This window comes from Cupressus sempervirens, chromosome 1 (assembly GCF_028749045.1).
Source record: "Cupressus sempervirens isolate cs-2001-9-10 chromosome 1, ASM2874904v1, whole genome shotgun sequence".
Lineage (NCBI taxonomy): Eukaryota > Viridiplantae > Streptophyta > Pinopsida > Cupressales > Cupressaceae > Cupressus > Cupressus sempervirens.
In genome coordinates this window covers 523,197,935-523,223,736 of record NC_143118.1, presented here as the reverse complement: position 1 = coordinate 523,223,736, position 25,802 = coordinate 523,197,935, and the positions used below count along the sequence as shown (strand labels likewise).

The 25,802-nt window shown below is 36.7% G+C and overlaps 1 protein-coding gene across 2 annotated transcripts in view; it reads left to right on the top strand.

Moving 5' to 3' along the window:
* LOC149578522 (pantothenate kinase 2-like) overlaps positions 1–25,802 on the top strand; it is a 252,676-nt gene that overhangs the window by 132,154 nt on the left and 94,720 nt on the right. For both annotated transcript variants that reach the window (XM_089829604.1, XM_089829608.1), the window contains exons 12-13: positions 23,912–23,956; positions 24,085–24,133. In XM_089829604.1, coding sequence (XP_089685730.1) covers positions 23,912–23,956; positions 24,085–24,133 — 94 coding nt within the window. The remainder of the gene's footprint in view (positions 1–23,911; positions 23,957–24,084; positions 24,134–25,802) is intronic.

Sequence of the window (25,802 nt, the reverse complement as noted above, 5' to 3'; positions counted from 1 at the left end):
AAGAATGGTAGATTTCTGAATAGCCAATCCAAGTAGGTCAAACATGGAAGTGGCCTCGCATGAGTCAAAAAAGCACGAAGGGTTGAGGAGCTTCGAAGGATGAGCAGAAAAGAGCTCATAGTCACCATTGATAAAATGGAAATGAGTGGTGAGCGAGCAGTGACAGAAGAGAGATGAGGGGCCGAAATAGTGGGCGAAAGACGAGGGGAGAGGTGAAGATGAACACTGAGGAGAGCATGATCTGCAAGAAGGCGCATAATGATGAAATTGCGAATGTAAGAAATGAAAGAGGGATAGGCAAGGACATAATCGACTACACTAGCACTACCACCATGAGGCCAACAAGGAAAGAGCTCAGATCCAAGAAAGCAGGAAAGACTGTTCAAGATCACCAGACTCAAAGACTCACAAAGCTGCAACAGATGTCTACTATATATAGATAATGGTCCAAGGGCATCCTGAGAATGTTGCGGAAGCCCCAAGGAAGTCAGATCCATTTCAGTGGACCAAATGGGATCCGAGCTACAATCAAAAAGTGGAGTCTGGAGTTCCTCAGTTCTCGCATTAAAATCTTCAAGAACAATAATATCACCAAGAGCTACAAACAGAGAAATAGGCTTGTGAAGATCAACAAATGGGTCTCTGTCCTCGGTACCATGAATAACATAGTGGGAGGAAGCTGGCAGGAAATAGCAAGTGGCCAAATAAAGATCCTTTTGATGGTGACACTTATAGTCCATGCAGACCCACATAAATTCGGCAAACATATCCGAGTGAACAATAGAAGTGCCACTGAAAATATCCTCCTTGATGAAACAAGCCACGCCTCTCGAGCCACGAACCCCCCAGAAGCACGAACCTCCTATCTATATATAGATAACCACTAATAGCCAGAAACACTCGGAAGAAGACAAATAGGACTCTCATGTGTCTCAGTAATGATAAGAATATTTGCGCATGCCACAGTAGAATCTAATTGAGTTGTTGGAAGTGGATAAGCAAGAAAAGTTGAAGACAACTATGGCTCTTTGTGAAGTTGAGAAACTTCCAAATGATTCTAAGATTCAGAGTGAGGAAGCCAAAATGGTCTAAGAAGAGTTGAATAATCAAATGAGTTGAAAGAGAAGAAAACTTTTTAAATTGGACGCTGAAGTAGTCTCACTAAGAAATATTGGAAAATTGTCAGCACTGTTAATTCAAGAGGTGACAAATAACAAAAATCAACATGTCCTTAGACAATCTACTTTCTTCACAAAAATCTTCAATTGACAAGATTTGTATTGGACTTGAAATTGGTCAATACTATATGTCTCATGCAAAGGAACAACAATTCTCAAATGGTGAGAATCCTATCATCATCAATCAAGACTATTTGATAAGATGAATATATCTTTCTTCTGTGGCTACCACTTCTCATTTAATTATTTTGGGCACAAAGCTACAAATTGTAAATTTTTTACTAGGAGAAAACCTTCCTTAATAGAAATTCGTTTGGTTCTTTTAGTAAATATGACATCATTTGTTATAGCTGCAACAACTTTGGTCATGTAGCAAAATTTTGCAAGATTAATAGTGTGTAATGTTGTCATTTATGAGTTGTGGTAGAGTTGATGGATTCAACCTATCATTGGGTCCTTGTAGGCTGATATTGGTGTTTAGAGGACCTTGTTGTAGAGTTATTTGGCTCTCCAGTGGCCAATAGTGAATTTTGGCTCCGTTTGAGGGACTTACTCTTTATAGTAGGTTAGCGGATGGTTTTGATGAGCTTAGATGAGTTAGTGGATTTGAATGACGCTCTTGGTTTTTATTTTTGGCTTTTGGTTTGGGTTCCAAGAATTTTGGAGGGAGTGTCTATTTTTAGCAAGTCACCCTGTTAGGTTCATTCATTGTCTATCTTCATCAGGATCGCTCTTGTGCTGTCAAATTTGGATTCAGTTGCTTCTTCAGTCATTTTCAGTACACGGGTGACTTATGAGTATTATTTAATTAAAAACATTTAGGTTGCTATTTTTGTTAGCATTGTATATCGCCCACTTTAGTGTCATAGCCCGTTGGAACCAGGTTGGAAAGTTTTAAATCTTGGCACATGAAACAATGACGCTGTTTGTTAGAATATCATGATATTGATGAAAAGGTCATTTTTGGAGCCAAAGGGAGTTAAATTGTATTATTCAAATATGTGCCTAAGTATAAAGCAAAGGGATTTTAAGTGAAAGGTGTCTTAAAGAAGTCATCTTTATTTATTATAAAAGCAATGCTTTGTGAGATATGAGTTAATTTGTATTGCCTTTGTTTTTTATGAGTTTGGTGTTTCTTGAAGGGTTTTAGCATTGGGGTTTGAGAAGACTGATTCGTCCATCCTTTTTGCACTTTGAGCTATTGACAATATATAGAGAATTGTGCTCTAATTCTGAACATTATTTCTGCATTTCAGAACGGGCAAATTCGTGCTGAAGTATACCAATTTGATCGATTTATTGCCGCAATATATTACTGGTTTGGACCACATTATCTGGGCCTTCATTTTTGTTTCATATATTGTTGCTTGAAGGCATTAATAGTGCTGCAAATTAGGTGTTTCAATCTGCAAGAGGAAATTCTTCTTGGGCGGCCAGACTGAGAAAGTAGCATGGGGTTTCCTAGTAGCTGTGAGTCCATTATAAGAGCCTGCATTCACTTCCTGTAGGACAGAATTTGGTAGTCTGAAGGCTGCATACACTCTATTATTGGCTCTGATTTATCTAAGGACTTAGATAGATTATCATCAGGTGTGTGACTATATTCTATTCTGCTGCAACGTGATCCATATTGACAGTTTCATGTTAGTTGTTTATCCTTGAGTTATTATTGTAATACTTGCAATTCAAAGTATTATGGTGGCAATGACAGTAGTTTCATTTTCATGTTATTTGTATAAGCATTTATATATATTCTGAAAACCCAAAACAACAAAAGCTATCAAAACACAAAACATTTTCCAACATTGTTACAGTGTGAGACATCAGGGCTCTTACAGTGGTATCAAAACTTGTATGATAAATGTTTTGACAAAATGTCAAACCACTAGAAGTGAAGGTAAAACCATTTGATGTTTCTTATAGTGGTATTAAAGCTTGCATGATAAGTGTTTGATAAAATGTGAAACCATTAGAATTGAAGGTAGAATTGGTAGAGGTTCCTTACAATAGTATCAGATTTTGTGTGATGAGTGTTTGACAAAATGTTAAACCACTAGAATTCAAGTTAGAACTGTTTGGGGTTCTTTGTAGTGGTATCAGAGCAGTTTCTTTGAGTGACCGACACTTTTGCTATTATTTTAGTTATGGACAAAAACAAGAAATTTGGTAAATATGGTAACCAATTGAATAGAAGGGGTAATCTCAGGAAGCAAATAAATGTCCCGATGGAAAGTATGGAAACTCTTAGACAAAATTAAAAAAAGATAGATGCAAGACTTCCAATTCTGGTGATAGTTGATAGGGCAACTAGGTATATGGTTTCCATTTTTAAAAAGTCTTCCTCAAAGAGAAGATAAGAAGAGAATCAAGAGGATTATAAAGGTGTAGCTTCAACAGCCAACAACCATTAGGGGGTTGAGCCTTTTCTTAGTGGGACAGCTACTAGTCCTCATATGCGTGATGTTGGAGGCCTTTCTCGGGAGCATGTGGTTGCGACAAATTTGCCCGAGGATTGTTGCATTGTGTCCTAGTATTTGCATGAGATATGAGTGTGAGAAAGATGAATGTAGAGCAAGGAAAACAAATAAATCCAAGAGAGCAAGAGTGTGAATAGTTGTTACCAAGAGATAACCAAATTCCAAGAGCAAGCACCAAGAAGCCAATAAGGGAGACAAAGATTTTGAAAGGGGAAAAACAAAGAAAAACCAGATGTGAATTATTTTGAATGAGGGAAAGCCTAAAATGAAAAAGAGAGAAATGAAGCAATAAGGTCATTACAATACACCGTTGTGGTGTGTGTTGAAGAATTAGAGAGGCATCCCTTAAATAGAGATGAGAAAGGAGTTGCATGTGTAACTCCCATTTCTATGAATATCACCATTCATAATAAGTGCGTGCAAAGTGTTGAAATCCTCATAAGGAGGATAAACTAATTTCTTTATAAAAGGGATTACTAAAATAACTTCTTGTCATCATTGACCAGAGGCTTGATTTTGTGAGAAAGTGTACAAGAGTGTATGAAGGAAGCTGAAGAAGTGAAGTAGAATGTTCCATGAAATGTAACCTGAATAAAAAAAATAATCTTAAGTAGATTGCTCATAGGTGGCATAATCTTTGGAAAAAAATCACATAATTTGCAACATTCTTATACTTCAAATCTAAAAAACATGAGAAACTTGAAAATAAGGTTGCACTAAAGATAAAGTCATAAATTTCAGGTCTTGAGACATTTTCTATGCCCTCATCTCAAAATAAACATACTAATGCACTATTGGTGTAAATAGATATTTACTATTTACACTTTACTTAAGTTTACTTAGGTTAGTGCATTATTTTATTATTTATTTTTATGAGACACTTAGGAGTTTGTGTACCTTTTTGAGTTGTCATGTTGACAACACAGAAGTACGCAACTCTAATTAAGCACATGGTGCGTACAACACTAGAGTTTACTTCAGTCATTGAGTCATCATGTACACAGTTATTCACACTCGTAATCTAGCACATGTTGTCTACAACATTGATTTGTGTGTTACACCATTGTAGGCTTATCATCTCATCATTGCACTTAGTTCCGTACTTAATGGAGGATAACACATATCCGGTGGACATTTGCCTGGTTGTATGACCTATTATGTAGTTGATTCCGAGGCATTCTAGAGGCATCTTAGAGGCCTTTATATATAGGCACTCCTAATGTACTTGTACTTTGTATTGAATACTATACAGTTATTCTGATCATACTCTGGTCTATTTTATATTTGTGTTTGAGCTCTTAGTTTCTGGGTGAATTCTGCCCTAAGGAAAATTCTTACATGGTATCAGAGTTGAGGGAGATACTCGTCACATAGCCATTGGAGACATCGTTGCTTCATCTCTTAAAGGGACCCAATTCAGATCCGGAGCATCTGCTATAATTGGGAGCGTCTAGAGCTGAAGCGGACCTCGCCAATGCGTCTGGAGCGACAATTCGGTGAAGATTGACTATAAATTTGCCTATTTTAGGCCATAGTCGACTGTGAGGCAATTTTTTTTGCAAATCGGAACCCGGAGGCCTGTTTTGAAAAGTTGGGTATGGTCTTTTATTGATCTATTAAATTCATTTTTCAGATCTGTTAATTCTGCAATTTTTTCTGCATTTTCAGAATATTTTTTTCGAAATTATTTTCTGCCCAATCGGGCGTATAGAGAAAATTTTAGCACAGGCACCGAGCAGTCACACCCCGGCCCTACGCAGTGCAGAATATTCTGCAGGTATATTCTATTGGTAGGCATATATTTTGGCAAGTGGCTCTACAAATTTCCGAATAGACTTACCAAATCCGGTTGACGACCCACCATCTTGGTGGCTCACCATACCCATGGCTCTTTTATTTAAGAGCTGGGCACTGTTGTTTTTATACAACGTTCCATATGTTATCCCAATGAATGTGGGATTTTGCATAGAAAGCCCGTTGGCCACATAATTAAACTGGCAACTGCATTAAGTAATCCGGCCTTTGAAACTCCGGTGTCTCAACCTCCGTGCACAAATAGTGCCACGCGGTGGAAAAGACACGTAGACGCAATAAGCTGGTGGTGCCACGTGGCGCAACTTGAGTAGACCAAGTGGTTATCTACCACGACAACACTACTGGCTTAGCTTGACTTAGACACGTTAGCGCCAGCTCGGATCGACACATACACTGCCAATTGGTCAACCGTATGCCACATCAGCTCTCCACGCTGTTTTTTCTTTGTACACATCCGTATAGTTCGTATGTGCTGATGCCATCAGTTGTACGGGCGATGTCATCACCACGTCAGCAAAGTATTGTCCTAAATTTGATGGTCATCAGATCGTCATTCCAAGGAAAATTTGAATTGTTGCGACGGCCGTTTGACCGTCAAATTTAACATTGTGTTTTCCTCTCTACACCCCTCTTCAGATGCAGTTTTGATTTGGCAGCCTGACTTTGAGAGGCCATAACTTGGTCATGCGGACTCCAAATCAAGTGCAATTTTTTTTGATTTTGGGTAAAATTTCTTGAACTTTTCAATGGTGCAGCTATTTTTTGGTTTTGGTGCACGGATTTGGCAGAAATAACATTTTTTGGCGGCTGTACCAGTCTAATCTTACATTTTGCAACTTCAAACGCATCGTACGGGCTCATCTGGACTACTTTTTAGGTTTTGTTTTTTTTGAAAGTGTATATTTTTTCGTCTACTTTTCAGATCTGCAGTTAGATTGTAGTCTTGTGTGGACAAAAATACCACTTTTAGAGATAGGTCCTATTTTGCATTGTATTGCTTCACAATTGTTGTATCTTTTGAGCTACATTGTAAAGTTCTAGATTTGTACTCTATATTGTGGTTGTGATCGACAAAATCAGAAGTCCACATTGTCCATTTTGAGAAGTGGCCTATTGTAAACGCACTATATATAAAGTGCCGAAATCATTCATTTGTGGAGGGGGGGGGGGGGGGGAGGATTTTTTGATTGAGTGAAAAGGGGGTGTGTGTACTGTGTACTGTGTCTCCTTGATCTTGTGTTCTTGCATTATGGGTTTTTTTCTCAAAGTTAACTCCACATAATTATGCTACTTGGAAAGAAAACATTAAAGAACCACTGGTAGAAAAAGATTTATTGCATTATGTAACTGGTGTGGCAAAGAAACCTCCTGCTAATGTTGATGAAGCTCGAAAAGAAGACTGGGAATGCAAACAAGAGATGGCCCTAGGAACCTTGTTAAGAAATATCTTTGATCCTGTCAAATTTCACATTAGGAAGCTTTTCGATCCAATAGAGGTTTGGGCTAAACTTGAAGCATTGTATGGGATAGTAGATGAAGACATGGCTTACACCATAGAGGACAAACTTCTCAAGTTTGATCCTAGAAATTTCGACATCATCAAAGACTATCTTATATGTATAGGGCACAACTTAAGGATTGTGGTGAACCCATCAAGGATGGAAAGATGATCAAACACATCATGACTCATCTTCCACCTAAATATGCTCCTTTTGTTTCTAGCTTTAATACACACAAATTAACAATGGGGAGTGCCTATGTTAAGCCTTCATTTGAGAAATTTTCAGAAATGTTGATCTTAGAACATGACAATCTAGTAGGTATGGGAATTCTCAAGTCTTCCAAGACCAAAGCCTTGGTAGCAAATGGAGGTAATTCAAGTGGTAAGAACTCCAACAAGAAGCAGAAGCAGATGAAGGCTAAGCCACAAGATGACACACAACAGTCCTCAAAACATCAGTCTTCCTCAAATCAATCTTCTTCCACTCAACAATCTTCTTCACAACAAGGAAAGCCTTCTTCCAAAAATAATCAAAAGGGGAATAATTCCAACAAAAAGGAGAAGAAAACTTGTTCCTATTGTAAGAGGAATGGTCATGATGAACATGAGTGCAAGGATAAGTAGATTGATGAATTGGTCAACATAATGAGGAAACATAAAATTGATGTACCAAATGCATATGAGGATAAGGGATCTTCATCCACTTCAAAGGGTAAGAGACAAGCTTTGGTAGCTAGTACAAATAATGCCAAGGAATGGGTTCTTGATTCAGGAGCAACACATCATATGGGTGCTTCAAGGGAGCAGTTTTCCTCTTTAAAACCATCAAATGTACCTTACATCTATGTGGGAAATGTTACTCAAGTGGAAGTAGAAGGGAAAGGAAATGTTGAGTTGGAAAATGGTGTCTTCAAGGATGTTCTTCATGTTCCTAACCTTAGCACCAACCTTTCTCCATCTATCAGATAACTCACTATGGATGTGGCAACAAAGTAGAGTTCCTCCTTGATACAGTTGTGGTGAAAAATACCAAAGATGATTCTATGGTGGTGGTTGGAAAGGCAAATCATGAGACAAGACTTTATTCTTTCTCACATTTTGTGCCTAATTCCACTTCTCTTGCCTAGTTGAATCATTCAAACACACAAAGTAAACTATGGCACGAGAGATTTGGACATCTTAATTATCACTACCTTCAGCAACTCAGCAGCAAGGAAATGGTCATTGGTCTACCTCAAGTCAAATATTTAGAGGGTGTATGTCTAGGTTGTGAAGCAGACAAGCATCCCGAAGAGAAATATGACAAGGGGAAGTCTTGGAAGGCAACTGCTATTCTAGAATTGGTTCATAGTGATGTAGCTGGTTCATTTCCTGTACCATCCTTTGGTAAGGCCCGCTATGATCTCACATTTATTGATGACTTTTCAAGGTACACTTGGGTCTTTTTCGTAGCTCATAAGAGTGAAGTATTTGGCAACTTCATCACCTTTACAGCTCAAGTTGAGAAAAAATCAGGGAAAGCCATCAAGATCCTAAGAACAGATAATGGTAGGGAATATGCCAACTCCAAACTTATAGACTTTTCCACACATGAGGGTATAGATCTTCAACATTTAGTTGCATACACGCCATAGTAGAATGGTGTAGCTGAAAGAAAGAATAAAACCCTTAAGGAAATGACCACTTGCATGCTTCAACACAAGTCTTTAGATCAAGTGTTTTGGGTAGAAGCCATGTGTTGTGCCAACTACATCCAAAACAGAAGTCTGCATAAGGCCTTAGATGGAATAACACCTTTTGAGGCATGGTGTGGTAGAAAACCAAGTGTAAAGCATTTTGAAGTTTTTGGTTGTCTAGCATGGGCAAGGATACCTCCACAAAAGTGAAAGGCATTAGAACCACAAAGCAAACCATGCATATTTGTTGGATGTCCTGACCATCTCAAGGCATACAAACTAATGGATCTAGAGACTCATGAAATCTTTTATGAGAGGATTGTTCACTTTGAAGAACCTTGTCCAAGTTTGGCTTCTTCAACTCCTCCTTCCTCCTTCGCGGATAGTGATGATAGTGATGATAGTGACTCAGAAGATGAGATTTCTCCAACTTTGACTCGTAGAACATCACCTTCGCAGGGTCAACAAATAGTTGAGGACATTCCTTCCTCTTCCACTAAACCTTGTTGGGCACAACAAATCCTTGATGCAGTAGGTTCATTGGTGGGTAATCCTTCAAACACTCGGAAGACTAGTTCACAACACAAGTCATTTCCACATGCATATATAGCCATTGCTTCAGATCCACAGTCATTTAAGTATCAAGGATTCCAGAATGAGACAAGGCTATGGAGGAAGAATATAATTCTTTGATAAAAAATAACACTTGGGACTTAGTTCCCCTTCTTGAGGGAAGAAAAGTGGTTTGATGTAAGTGGATCTATCCAACCAAATTTGTAGCGGATGGAAGTGTGGATAAGCATAAGGCTAGACTAGTTGCCAAAGGTTTCTCACAGGTTCCAGGCATTGACTATACAGAGACCTTTGCACCAGTTGCCAAGATGAACTCCATTCGCCTAACACTGGCTATTGTTGCAGCTCATGGTTGGGTTGTACACCAGATGGATGTTAAGAGCGCTTTTTTGAATGGTGATCTTCATGAAGAAATTTATATGGAGCAGCCACAGGGGTTCATTCAGGATTCTACTATGGTTTGCAGATTGAAGAAGTCTATTTATGGTCTTAAGCAGGCTCCTCAGGCTTGGTATGCCAATATGGATTCCTTCCTACTCTCAGTAGGATTCACCAGATGTCATTCTGATTTGAATGTCTACATTCTTGAGAAGGATGGCTCACACTTGATACTAGTGTTTTATGTAGATGACTTGATCATTACAGGGAGCACTTCATCCATCATGCCAATGTTAAGACCTTTCTACAGGACAAATTTGCTATGACAGACTTGGGTTTGCTACATCACTTCCTTGGCATTGAGATCACAAAGTCTTCAGCAGTGATTACACTTTCACAACCCAAGTATGCTCTTGACTTGCTTTCTCAGTTTCACATGAGTGACTGCAAACCTACTCCTACTCCCTTTCTAGTAGGTGTCAAGCTAGAGGCTAAGTGTACCACTCCACTTGTTGATACTACATTATACAGATAGTTAGTTGGGAGCTTTATCTACTTGACACATACACGCCCTGATATAGCTTTTGTAGTTGGCATGGTTTCATGCTTTATGCAAGAACCTCATGAGCTTCGTTGGAAGGCTGCCAAGCGCATTTTGCACTACATCAAGGGTACACATACACATGGGATACATTATGCAGTAGGTATAGGACTTCAGCTGGTTGGATACATTGACTCAGACTATGCAGGGGACTTAAATTCTCGCAAGTCCACTTCAGGGTACATATTTCACCTTTGTTCCAGCCCTATTTGTTGGCAAAGTAAGAAGCAAAATAATGTTGCTCTTTCTTCCACAGAGGTTGAGTATTGAGGAGCTGTCAATGCAGCTACGTAGGCTCTTTGGTTACAACACATCCAAGAGGAGTTTGGATTTGATCGACCTAAGCCTATAGTTATTCATTGTGACAATTAGAGTGCCATTGAGATCTCTAAGCATCCAGTTCAGCATCAACGGACTAAGCACATCGAGGTTCACATGCACTACATCCGAGAGCTTATACATGAGCAAATCATTGCACTACAATATTGTCCTACAATAGAGCAGGTCGTTGATATCTTCACCAAACCCTTCACTGAGGTCAAGTATACTCATTCGCGAGATCTCTTGGGGGTGTGGGATGTTGCAGAAAGGGGAGTCCCTTGACTTCTCTCTTCTCCTTCTTCTGGGAGGGATCTTTTCCTCATTTGAGGTCTTCTTCTCTCTCATCTTCTTTATTGTACTTATCTCTCTTTTTGGAGGAGGGTTTTTCCCATGAGGTTTTTACTCTTTCTCCGCTTTATGAGAGATTGCATTGCATCATTCTAAAGCATTGCTTTTGTACATGGGTAGCTAACATGGCCTAATAGCCGAGACCCATCATGCATTTTTGAGCTTAAGTGCATTCCCCTAAGTTGCACTTAAGGGGGGGTGTTGGTGTAAATAGATATTTACTATTTACACTTTACTTAAGTTTACTTAGGTTAGTGCATTATTTAATTATTTATTTTTATGAGACACTTAGGAGTTTGTGTACCTTTTTGAGTTGTCATGTTGACAACACAGAAATACACAACTCTAATTAGGCACATGGTGTCTACAACATTGGAGTTTGCTTTATTCATTGAGTTGTAATGTAGACAACACAGTTATTCGTACTCCTAATTTAGCACATGTTGTCTACAACATTGATTTGCATGTTACACCATTGTAGACTTATCCTCTCATCATCGCACTTACTTCCCTACTTAATGGAGGATAACCCATATCTGGTGGACACGTGCCTGGTTGTATGACTTATCATGTAGCTGATTCCAAGGCATTCTAGATGCATCTCAGAGGCCTTTATATACAGGCACTCGTAGTGTGCTTGTACATTGTATTGAATACTATACAGTTATTCTAATCATACCCTGGTCTATTTTGTGTTGGTGTTTGAGCTCTTAGTTCTTGGGTGAATTCTACCCTAAGGCAAATTTTTACATGCACAAATGACCACAAACAAGGTCAACTAATGTAGCCTGCATTAATTGCGTGGATATAGATAGTCCACTATTGAGTCATCTCACTGCAAGTTAATGGGTGATGAATCCATAACCTGCATGATGCATGATCTACTCAATGAAGTAAGGAAAATCATTATCACATGAGTACCATAAAATGAGATATAAGAAAGAATAGTGCAAAAAGACAATTATTGTATAGGCCATAATCAAGGAATCATGAACAAAATACTTCAAATAATGCAATTGATCTGAGTTGGCATCCTGAATATCAATGACATATGCCAGCAAGTATTGTGTTGTACGAATTATGAGGAAATAACCACTATTTCTTTGGGATACGCGAGAGATTAAACAAAATTCTGTGATAATATCCTTATTGAGAGGCAAAGTTGATAAGCATCAACAGAGATAAGTGCATAGCAAAAAATTTGGTTGGAGGGATTCCTCATGGGTCCCAAATGAAGGTAACTATGAATCAAGTAAAACTGATACTAATGGGTCTTCAATAGTTAGCCTTGAAAATAGAGCTCCCTAGACAACTTACCAACAAATGCATAAAAAGTGCAAACAATAATTGGAGAAAACCGCCAAAAAAGGAAGTAGAACCCAATAGTTGGGATGGAGGGAAACTCCACTGCTCCCTTCGTGGGATAAGGTAACTAGGTTTTAGATAGAACTGATTTGATCCTTAATGGTTGACCTTGAAAATGAGGCACTCTACTCAACATAAAAATGCAATAAAGATGCATATAAAGATACCATTACAAGTTCAATATAGTGTATATAAGAATGATCTTGGATGATATTGATGGTATTAATAAAAGTGTACTCAAGAAAAAGGTGCAAATATATATAGATTGTCTGAGACCATATAAACATAGTCATTACCAAGCCAATAAACAAAGGATGACTCATAATTCGTGAAAAATTATAATTTAGCTTTAGCAATGTCTTTGATCTCTTCAAATAAATCGTGCACCACATACCTTGTTTCTTATTAGAGTTGATAAAATCTCAAAAAGAATTGAACTTTATCATGGGCTAATGTAGCAAGAAAAAAATACCTTCTCCGCCACTATTTAGGTAAAATGGATTTTTTGAAAAAACTTTAAATTTTAAAATAAAGTGAATTAAGCTCTCTATTATTATAATATAAGAAATTAGTTCTTAGCACAAATTTAAAAAAAAGTAATATTAACAAACTTTAATAAAGATTTATTTAAATTTTAAGAACATAATCTACTTATTTAAAACTTAAAAACTTAATTATAATTAAAATTCTAAACTCAATTTTATTTGACTATCAAAGGCTGAACTAAAACTTTATTATAAAAAAATAGGATAAAAAATTGCCTCTTAACGAGACAACTAAAAAAAATAGTAATTTTTGAAAAAATACACTTCCTTGACAATCCATGGTGTCATCACGTTGAGAGAATCCGTGATGGGAATTGGATGTCATGTTTTGAGATTCCATGACAATTCATTTTGAGAGAGTCCGCGATTAAAGGCTTAGCTATGAATCTTATCTTTTCATGTTGAGTTATTCCATGAATATGAGTAATTTTTATAGGTTTTCATGTTGAGTGATTCGATGAATATGTCTCATTGTTACAGGTTTTAATTGTCATCTTTAGCTGAAAAGATCACTTAAGTTTAATTTGTAATATTAAATGTAGATGACATGTGTCATTCACATGCATTGAGGCATGAATATTCGAAGAGTTATGATTAATAATTATAGGAGTAATGGGAATCTCAAGAGACCTTTCGGTTATAATGTGAAGAATCTCTCCTATTGTTATATATTCGCATCAAGCAAAGGATATTGTACACTTGAACTTTTATTATCAATAAAATCATCTTTCGTTGTGTGGTTGGGTTTTTCCCTTCATTCTAGAAGGGTTTTCCCAGGATATTTTTGTTGTTGATTTTCTTTCTAATGATTTCTTTATTGTTGTATTTCATCCTTAGTTTCTGGGCTCTAGTTTTAAGAAAAATGGTACTGGGATGACTAGTGCAGAAATACTTTCATTTGTAAGAGAACAAGAAGCTGCTGATACATTGATCAATAGATAAGAAAAAGCTATTATCAAGGTCCATCCTCAAAGAAAAAGATGCATGCGCACCCACTGAACCAATTGCATCCTCCCAACACCCATTCTTGCAAGTACCTGTGCTAGGAGAGGATGAGGAAGAAGTGGGAATTTCAACCCGCAAAAGAGGCCCATTGTACACCACATTTAAAATGGAGGCAAGAGACCGCGCTAATGAAGCTATTGCACGTTGCCTCTATGCGAATGGGCTTCCTTTCAATTTGGTGAGATCACCATATTGGAAGGAAATGGTGGCAGCATTCAAAGAATCACCAACTGACTACACAAGTGCAAGATATGAAAAGGTCCATACAACTCTATTGCAACAAGAGAAGACACGTATAGAGAAAGACCTTCAATCAATCAAAAAACCTTGGAAAACTTCGGGTCTAACTATTGTATTAGATGGTTGGAAGGATACAAGAATCCGACCACTTATTAATGTGATTGTAGTTTCCCCCAAAGGGGCAATGTTTTTGAAGGCTGTTGATTGTGAGGGGCAAGTGAAGGATTCTAAATTCTAGACCGAATTCATTTCTAGAATTCTTATCGAGGCCATCGAGATGGTGGGTAGTGAGAATGTGATACAGGTGGTCACAGACAATGCCAAAAATTGCAGGTGTGCGGGTACTTTAGTTGAGAGTTAGTATGAGCATATTTTTCGGACCCCATGCATTGTTCACTCCCTTAAATTGATCATGCAGAAGATTGATGCTCAAATAGATTGGGTGAAGAAAATATACCAAGAGGGGGAGGAGATACAAATGTTTGTGACAAACCACCATGTCACAATCCATTTTTAGAACATACTCCAAATTGGACTTCCTGAAGGTAAATTGATTTTTAAAAATTACAAGTTTCATGGATTTGTAATTTAGTTAAAAATTAAAATTTATAATTTTATTGTCAATTGACATATTGTTAACTTGTTTAGGTTTTTGAGACCTATTTTGCATCTCATACAATTGTTATGAGATGACTCCTCAAGGTAAAAGATACATTAGGCCAAATGGTCATCGATAATCAATGGGGCATATGGAAGGCCTCAAATTTAGAAAGAGCATAAAGGATTAGGGATTTGATCTTGAATGAGAGTTGGTGGGCTCGTGTGGCATATCTATTGGATTTCACCGAGCCCATCATGATTATGCTCTATTTTGCTGATACAGACACACCTTGCTTGGGGGATGTGTATGATGGCATGGACACGATGGTTGAGAAGTTAAAACATTCTATACAAGCACATGAGAGTGACCCCACACAAAGCAAAGTTATCCACCATCGCTGGAATAAGATGACTACCCCATTGCACCTCCTTGCATAGGCCTTATCTCCTAGGTACTATAGTGAGGAGGTAGTTGGTATGTCGGGTAGAGTTGCACCATTTGCATATGAGGAGGTTGTTGAGGGGTGCCACAAAGTGCTTACAAGACTCTTCCCACTGGAAGAAATGCATGAAAAAGTGAGGGTAGAATTTGGACTGTTTGCTTTGGGGTTAAAGCATTCTCCATTTACACTAAAGGGCCGAAATAGAATGGGAGCTATCACATGGTGGTACTTGTATGGTCAACCTTTCAAGCATCTTCAACCTCTTGTGATCAAGGTCCTATCACAAGTAAGTTTTATATTTTGTTTTGTTTTAAACTTTTATGTTTACACTTGCATTCTAGAATTTAGTGTTTCTCACATTCTTTAAAATTAATTTTCTTTTCATTTATATGTTTTGTGAGAACTATCCAAGTTGCTAGTTCTTTTGCTACCAAAAGGAATTGGAGTACATACTTCTTTATCCATTCAGTGAAGCGCAAGTGGTTGGGCTTTAAGAAAGCCGACTTGGTCTTTGTGCACACTAACTTGCATCTTTTGTCACATAAAAATGATCATTACAAGGGGCAACAAAGCTTTGGGATGTAGCCCCTGAGTGTGCAGAATTCAATGCAACACTTCATAATCTTATTACACTTGGAGATAATGATGATGATAGTGTGGCACGTGGTGCATCTAGCATAAGTGGAACCATGTTTGGTTCAAATGATCTTTTAGTAGTTGGAGATGATGAGAATGTGGATTTTCTTGTGAATCCCTATGATTTTGACTTTGATGCAAGTTGATTGAATCTTCGATCATTAACTAAGTTTTTATTTTGTTGGAATCTTGAACATGACCTATTTGAACTTATTGTCTAAGACTAAACTCTAATGTTGGACAAGCACATATTGGTATATCATATGAATTTTGAAATATCTTGAATTTTGGTAAAGGGTTAAGTACCATAGTCATACTATCAATGATTTGTTTTTGTATGTTTCTAGCATTTCTTTGCATATCTTATATATATATATGTACTCATTTCCTCCTGCATCCGCATCCAAAAAAAAAATCCTTGCATCCCTTATCCGCTTCCCGAATCCGTATCCGAATTGGTAACTTAATAGTTATAGGGATAAATAGTTGGCAGTGCCATAGGTTTCGAAGAGATCAGCTCTGTATCGCATGGAAGTAGGTTGATGCTTCATATAATTTACACAACACAAAGTCATTTATGTAGTTTCTGTTTGAGAGTCTGGAAGTGCAGGAGAGACCATACAGAGCTTTGAGGGTACTATCATCTAGGGTTCTCGCGGTATTGGATGTTTGGTGGGAAAGATTGTAGTGACTTTGGCTACAATGCTTCCCTATAGGGATTTTGTGGTTGGGTTTGCTAAGAGGGTTAACCAAGCTCTTGCTTGACCAGTTGTTCAGAATCATAGATTGGAGTCATCTATTGATTACCATTTTGGTGTTGATGAGCCTCTGATAGAGATTGGAGCATTTTACTAGAATTACAAAGTGAGGAGTGTTCGTCATTTCTCTTTTGACCCACAGGTAAATGAATTGGTTTTTGGTAGATGTGGGTTCGCACTAGTTTTATAACTATCCTTTATGGGATAGGTTAGCACCATCTTTTGCTAATGGAATCAGGAGCTTCAAATCAGATCCCCTGTAGTATTGACACATCCAGGATGAACTCAGCAAAGGAAGGAGATGGTGGTTGTGTCACAGGTACCTATGGTTGTTCCTATCTCCGCAGTGCAACTGGATGTGAGTGTCAGTATTATAGGGACTCAGGTGTGTACATAGTTGGCACATTAGTTGGCTTGAGCTCCAATGAGATGTTTACTACATCAATGCCTACAATTAGTTTCTGGATGATTCTGTTATTGATGACAATTATTTGGGTATTGATGCTAGAAGAGTTAGTTGTGCACAATAGGGATATTACACAGTTTTACCCTTGGGATCCGAGTGGTTTGTGATGTTTTCTTGTGCTTTGGGATTGCTCGGTGACAAGCAATCTTAGGGAGGGCAGATGTAATGTCCCCATTTTTTAGTTATAGCAGAGTTGATGGATTCAACCTATCATCGAGTCCTTGTAGGCTAGTATTGGTATTTAGAGAACCTTGTTTTTAGAGGACCTTGTTGTTAGGAATCCCAATCTAGAGGCATCTTTAAGGTTTGGGGTTAGGATAGAGGGTAGAATGGTATAATTGGACCTGTTATTGTTTAATTTTGACACATATTTCGTAGGTACTTATCCCAAGGTAACCTTAGTAGTGGGGATATGATAATCGACATGCAATACAACAAGAAGAAGTCAAATTACCTTTTCATAAGAAGGCCAAGCAAAGAGAATTCCAAGTTGGTGATTGTGTCCTATTCTACAACAAAAAGAAAGAACCAAGAGGAATATGTGGAAAGTTTGATTCTCTTTGGTGAGGACCTCTCACAATCCATCAAGTTTAAGGAGAGAACAATTCTTGTTGGCCGACAAGGATGAGACTCCATTTGCACTTCCATATAGAGCACAACATATGAAGCATTATTTTGAATAAGCTCCAGTTAGGTAACATTGTACGTAAAAAGTCCATGTCTTTTAAAACAATTTAGTTCTTTTGAGTCTTCTTCTTTTGTTGTTTGGTTGCCTGGCTCTTTAGCCCAATGGAGTAGATAAAGGCACCTAGAGATCTGGATGCAACATATTTTCGTTATTTCTAAGGATAGACGAGCTACATTCCCAAACAGAGTCACCAAAACACCATCATTTGTCAAGGATCAATTGGAAACCAATGGTTCCAACCACAACATGTGAGAAACAATCTCTCTTGACTAAGGGAAGGCTTCCCCTATCTATTGTTATTGAAAATGACCTATGCAAAATTTGACATTTAAGAGTATATCCACTAAGCTAATTTACAAGGCAATACTTTTAACATACTCTATTCTTTTAGAGTAGGTGTTCTTCTTGTGTCATATTCTCTTATTTTAGAATATACGTTTCTATCTTTTGGCAATGCAAGAAAACTCTGTCAGTTTGTATATGCACTCTTAAACTCTGATCTATAATGTAAATTAAACTGATTTCAATAAAGAGGCAGGCTATTTTGATACTTTGTGCGAATTCAAAGTGTTATATGATGACATTTTCTTGAGTTGATTGTGAGTTTTGTGCTTTTGTTCAAAAGGGATTTGAACTCATTCTTACAGACTTTGAGCTGCATATTGTGTTTAGAGTTATAGTTTGTTTCCAAATTTGGTGTTGCAGACTTTGGACTGCTTATCAAATTTGAATTTATTGTAGAACACATATACAAGGAGGTAACTTGCAGACTTTGTGTTGCTTTGACTTTCTCAGTTTGTGCACGTATGTTTCATCCTTGTTACTGAATCGTCATAGGGAGTAAGGGAAAGGCATTGAGCTTTCATGAGCTTCTTGTTTTAACTTTGCTAAAATTATACTTCAAGAAATTGTTATAATGATAGAAACTTATATTTTGAAATAAGAGAATATGATACAAGAACAACTACTTTGAAAGAAGAGAGTGTGGTAAATGTAACTCTGTTGATTGACTCTGTGTAGATAATCTTAGGTTTCAAGTTTTGTATAGGTCATATTTAGTAACAGTAGATAGGGGGAGCCTTCTATTTGACTTCTATACACTAAGAAGTGGAACCTTTTAGCTTTCAATACCAAGTGGAGTTGAGTCATTGATGCCAAAAAGTGGGATTTTATGTGAAGTCATAATTCCAGTGCAGACGAAGTTGGATGCTTGGAAATGTTTTTGGTGGAGGTCTGGATTTGGCGAACTGAAAAATGGAGGCTTAGACACTAGTGAGTGATTTGGCCAGTTCCACCACTCGACAAATTTTGTGGAAACTCCCGCCGTTCACTGAGTTGGATGATTTTTGTAAATTTTTTCCATTTATTTCATTTTCAAACACTGCCAAAATAATCCTCTTACCTCATGCATCTTTCCTCTTCTTTGATTGTCATTTTTCCTTTGAATTCCATTTCCTTTTGATGGAGCTTGAAAGTTTTCTTGCAATCTCCTATCTCTGCCATCTATTACCATTCTTATATAGAAGTCAAAAAACAAAGAAACACATTTCTAATGATAAATTTCTGATTTTCAGGCCTCTCTCCTCAATTTGGTGTATATTGAAATTGCTGACTTGAAACTGCAAACTGTTGCAATGGCATTATTATACTTGAGTGATGACCCCAACAAATGATTTTGTTTCAGTGATGTGGAGTCGATTTGTCCTAACCTTGATTTTTCTTGCTTTTACCTGATATCTACAACAACAACGTTTCATTTAGCTTCACTTTTTCCTTCCACAACCTATGTTGAAGTCTAATCTAAGGATTCAAAGCTTGATGCTCGTCATGGAAAAATTCCTCTGGACATTGTTACTGGACCTAGGCATTATGACACTTAGGAATTGATTGTTTGATATGAAAGGTAACAAAGTTGACCTTGATGAGACAAATATGAATTGACATTTGGATGCACCTATGATTGATCTTGAAGTCTTTTATGGGTTGCAATTTTGGGTTCCAATAAAACAAGTGCAAACATAAAACAGATATGAAAAGGCCTACCCTAATGTTTGGAACTTTGAGAAAAACAAAACAAATTGCAAAGGAATTTCAGTAAATGATAACGGATTTTCCATTGTTGTTTGCTTCTTACCTCATAGCTATTATCTTTCTATAACTTCCTTGCAATTTTGGGAATAACAAATGACATTTTTTTCTTTAACTTGCTATTGTGGTTGTTTTAGGTTTACAGTTGAGGAAAATAGGTGTGGGGGTCATTGTGGGCCCCATCCATCTCACTGACCCATTTCTCTTTCCAATTGTGTGTGTGCATATTTTCTTAAATAGATTTTTATGTTGGTTGGGTTGCAGGGGATGACTGACCTTCCATAGGAAGGTCGAGGGATATGTTGACCCATCCCTTGTTTCTTTTCCAAGTTTTCCAGTTCAAAAAAGTTACCTTTTTAACAAAAAATGGGTATAGGTTGGGGATGTTTTCGAACTGTCCCTGGGTCTGATGGAGCCCAAATTATTTTTGGCCCCCATTTAAGAATTAATATTAAACTGAGGGAGTTATTTTCAAAGATGTTAGATTTATGCAGTCAAGATTATTGAAGGACGTGCAAAAGAGCTACAGACCATATATAACCGATAATGAAGGAGAGATGAATAGAGCAAACAACAAATCCAAAACATACAATGATTATGTTTTCTCGACAGATTTCATTGACAGTGCCTCTAAAGAGATGACACCTCATGGAAATGTAACGGCTGTAAGGTATCTCTGAATTGGTTTGCTTAAGGATTTTTGAGAACTTTAATACAAATGCATTCAGCCAGTATAAAGCAGAGCCCACTTGTCTTGGCTAGTAATCTCCCTTACCTGTGCATCTGCAATGGGAGTTTTATAACAGTAATCTAATGCTTTATTTATGTCTGAGAATTTGAAATGAGAGCAACATGAGAGTCTGCTAAAGAGTGTTGAAGATCACTACAATTGAGAACAAAATACAATACACCATTTCATGATGCTGGCAGGGTTATGGATGGTTTCAATTTATCAGCCCTTAGATTTAGTAATGCTTCAAGATCACTAGATTGAATGTAAGCCATGAATGAAAAAGGATAAATAGTCATAGACAATAATTTAAGACTTCCAGATCATACCCGTTAGGAATCATTAACAAACATGATAAACTGGAAAATACAAACCATGGCATATGGAACGCAACTCAGAAACTCAGAGAGGGCATACCCAGACTAGTTAACGACATAGAAGAGAAAACCAAGGATGACATATTCCTTCCCTGAGATAAAGGCTTGATGTATTAAAGTTTCAAACACACACACACACACATGCACACACACACGCGCACACACACGCGCGCACGCACACACACGCGCGCACGCACACACACACACACACATTTGTTAAAGAACGCTGAAGTCAATGTACACCTTGCGGCAGAGTGAATACATTCATTGCGAGATCATATACAATGAACATATGATGCGATTAAGGAGAATCATCAGCAATATTCAAAGAAGCTTGGGCTAGTAGTGCATTTTGTGTGTGACCATGGAGAGGTGTTTGAGCATGAGTAAGAGCGATCGGGTGATGGAAATATACATATGCATCGAATTCCCTTTGAATGCCTTGTTCGCATGAATAATATAGGTCACGTGATTATGGTTCAAAAGTGCCATTGGAAGTTTTGAAGACTAGTGTTTCATTAAATCTATTGGACACTAAATATAAAATCATATAATATCTATATTACGTTAATACATTTGAAGGATATTCTGTAACAAATGTTGCCGACTAGAAAGATTTTAAAGCCCATACCATTGAAAATAAACTATCACCGCAAGACAACTAAATATACAACTCACGAGCTTTATCTTTTGATAGACAGGAGAAACAAATGCTAATGTATCATGAAGTTCATCGCCAAAGAAATAAAATGATTAAGGAAGGAGCATCATCGGAAGTAAAACTAATTAAAATTATATTAACAAAAAGTGTTATTATAATCAAAGATAGGACGTATAATTTATTTTAAAAGAGATGACTTTTCTTTTGAAAAGTCACGTCTTCCATAAGATAGAATATAAATAAGAGATGCTTTATTTCTCAACAAGACATATTCGAAAACATTCATATTCTGAAGAAGCATTTTATATTACTTGTACAGAGGAATAAGGGCTATAATATGGCTTTGTAATATGAATTCAATTATTTTATTTTAATAATAAAATAAAATGTTTTTTGTTTATTATTAAAGGCATGGAGATTTAAACTGCAGATGAATCGTCCTTTGTAATTATTATTTGGAATTTGTATACAATTTAAATGTCGGATAAGTGGACATGGTCATTTAGCATTTTAAATTTGATCATCACAGATATTGTGAAATATTAAGTTGTTTCCGTATCAGTTTGTCTCCCTACCAGAGGAGTTAAAGTTCAATCTAGACTAATTTAAGATTGCATATATATTTGATTTGTCGCATCTTGATTATTTAATTGTTGGTAGTAAAGTGCGTAAAACATTATAAAATTGTACTTGAAAATTTACTGAAGTTGACTCTACTGCTTGTATGAGCAGAGGCATTGGTCTTTTTATTATTGAAGTCAGAAAATCTATAACTTCCTTCCTACAAGCATCAAATTAATTATTATTCAATTATACAAAACATCAAACACTCGGCATCCAGTTTTCATTTTAATTGAGTTCGAGGACCTTGCTAGCGGAGAACTCCAAAGCTTAATTCGCTTTAGAAAAGCTCTAAACCAAGTGATCAGGTTCGAGGAGAAGGTTTACCTGCCTAGGTGTAGCGGAGCCTGAAGTGCAGGGGGATTAAGGTAATTCTCATTCGTTGGTCATAACTGATTACGGAATTCTATCGGAGAAGTGGCAGGCTCTTGGATTCCCAATCTGTGGTTTTGGGAACCAACAAGGCCTTCAAAATGTTCCTTAGAGGGGATAGATCAAAATATATTGGTAACATGTCTTTGGGGAACAAAGATTGCTTACATATTTCTTTTCTCTAAAATATTTCAGTCCTTGTTTCTTTCTCTTATTTTCTTGTCTTTTACCATCCAATTAACTTCTAGGTCTGTTCATCTACATTTTTTTAGGTATGGTTCATGTATTGACCCTTGCATTTGTCTTCTATCTTCCTTAATTTTACCCTTCATGCGAGTTTCTCTATTTTCATTTAGCAAACTTTGTCACCTTTATTCAAGGCAAGTTGGTTTGGTTTTGGAGACTACATTTTCAAATCTTCATGGGTAGAACCTAAACATTCAGTAGTCAAAGGTTATTGGAGAAAATAATTTCCTTGTGAAATGCATTTAGGGAGAACTTATACACCAAGTTGGCACCTGGCTTCGCAGAAATTCCAAGAACTACCTTACCTAAAATATATTATATGATATGTTTGCTTTTCATGGTGTTTATGTGCATACACGATGAATTTTGTTCTTACACTAATAGTAGTGACTAATTATTACATACATATAAATGTTTTTTTTATTAGGCAAGACACTCTTCACTGAGAAGCCATGATTAGAATAATTTTTAGTACTGTACAGTGATTTGATATGTGATAATATCTAGAAAGTGCTGTATACTTGAGTAATGAGTATTCCAATAGAACTGTAAAAATGGCAGTTAAAAGTTTTTTTAACCTTATTATGGAATGATCAGATAGAAATCAGCCTTACCATAACTGTGGCCTGATTTAAGCTTTTGCATGTGTCTACATGCTATAAGGAAAGTTGTTTTCAAAACAATTGGTGGATTACAGTGCCATTTGCTTTTCATCGTCTAGCTATTCTTAGTGGAATTCATTTAGTGAAGTACTCTCTGGAAAAATTCATCTGCAGGGTTAAACATAGAGTCTTGACACTATAGTTGTATGGTTGGTTCATTACCACATTCCCAGCATCAAAAGCTACAAAATATCTATGCTGTTCCAAATACTTTTGAGTTCCACAGTGGGGAAGCTTTAGTTATGGTGGGTCCTTGTGAAGGCTTCACTTCAGTCCTGAGGCATTTGTAACACATTTTCTGTTGCATTTTTTTTGAGTTCTAAGTTATAAAAGCTATCTATATATGTATCCATCTTTGTAAATTATATCTGTTATATGCATAGAATTGATACTCAAAAAATTAAAAAAATTGAAATTGTTTAATCAGCCAGTCAAGTTCTTAGCTGTTGGTTCCCTGGGAATCATATAGGAAAAGTGGGAGAAATCTGGAATGAACATTGATGGCCTTTCTTGCTGCTGTTTTAAATTGGATGTTTGCAGATACGAGCCAAATACAGTTGATCTTGGGGATCCTACTGAACTTCAGTAAGTGTTCATAGTTTTTGCCTGAATGAAATGTAGTTAAGAGTAAAAATATTCACCCCTTGTTAAATTGTTGAGCTTTTTCCTGAACAGAATTAATTCAACTTCCAGTGCACTTGATTTATTTGCAGGTACTGGTTAACCATATTATCTGAGCATTTGCCTGATTTGGTGGATAAGGCATGTTATACACTACTTTCTCTGTCCACATTCTACAAAATTGGAAATATGTATCTTAAGTCTAATTTTGGGGACACATGGAGGCACTTATATTGCTGGTGTCTAAAGTATGTTTGCAAGTTGCAGCCATTATTGAGAACATACTCTTAAAGGAAAGTTAAATGTAGAAATGTGCTAATTTGAGAAATACATTTGCACTTGTAATAGAAATGCTAATATTTTAAAAGAATTCAAATTTCATAGCTTTATTTTCTTAGAACTCATCATTTATTTGATGGTTAGAACATGTGAGAAATTATTTTCTCAATAAACTATTGGAAAGATTTTTCTGGATGATACCGTTAGGATTTCATCTCATCATATTTCCTTCCCATTCTGAAAATTTAAGTGTGTTTTCAAGTTTCTTTATTGTCAACTTGGAAAGATAAATGGTAAAACAGATAATGTCAGGATATGTACACACAAGATGATTCATTACCTGCAAGAGTAAGTTTTCTTTTCTTCAGAGGGATGTAGAAATGATGGGATCACAATTATGTAGCTTGCAAACAACACTGTTAGAAAGAAAAAAATTATCACAATAGTAATGTAAACAAATAACCAGAGTACATTAATGGGATTCTAATGTACAAAACGCTGTGCAAAAAAGTAGGATTTTTAAGGGTGAAAAACACAATGATCGGAAAGGCTCAAATATTCAAAAACCATAACTAGAGGCGTTGAACATACAATGTACAAATCCAGGATGAGTTGGAAGAGATAAAGCCATATAATATATATTAAATTGACATGTGAAAAGTCCTTCAATGACATGGCAAGGGTGACATAGTGGGCCAAAGCTGGAGACAAAAGTTGGTTCTAAATTTTGTCGTTATTTGAAGAGGAAGGACTATCAATTATTCATCCATTATCGCAAAAAGGTTCTGTAATGGCCCCTTCCTAAAATAATTTTTAATAACAATACTAGTAGAATATAAAATTAAATAAAAAATAATGATATTAAATAATATGATATAATATAAAACATATTATTATATAAGATATTGGTTTGGTCAATAAATTAAATAAAACTATTTTCAAACTCTAGTGGTTGGCAATGTTCAAGCCCGCTCTTCGTTTGAGTCAGATTGGCACACTATTTTTATGAAGTGTCTATTCTGGGTAAGTCAGAGTTTCTTTCTTTAACAGGGTTCCTGGACACTTTGGTAGTGGTTTGGAGTTATGGTGACATTGACAGAGCTTCTGGCTGGAGACTTACTATTTATATTAAGTCTAATTATGAGTAGAGCTATTTTTGGCAGGGCATCTGAACTCATAATATGCACAATGATTGACTCATTCTTTAGTTGGCTCAATTTGATATACTTACGATTCATAGCAAGTCATCTATCCAACATTTCCATGGTTGGCAGGGCACCTGGATCAGCTTCAGTTGTGATATTGACCCTTGACATCTTTGTTGATTGGGTATTTAGGGTTTTCCAATTATAGCAGGTCAGGGGTTGAGAGACATAGAGCCTTACTATTTTTAGTAAGACGGATGCACAATGGTTTAGGCTCATGCAAAATTGAGAAATAACGAATATTGGTGTAGTTGTAACACTATAATTATTATTAAAGTTATGATTTAATAAATAATTAATTATTAAGTGCATATTATTGAGAAATT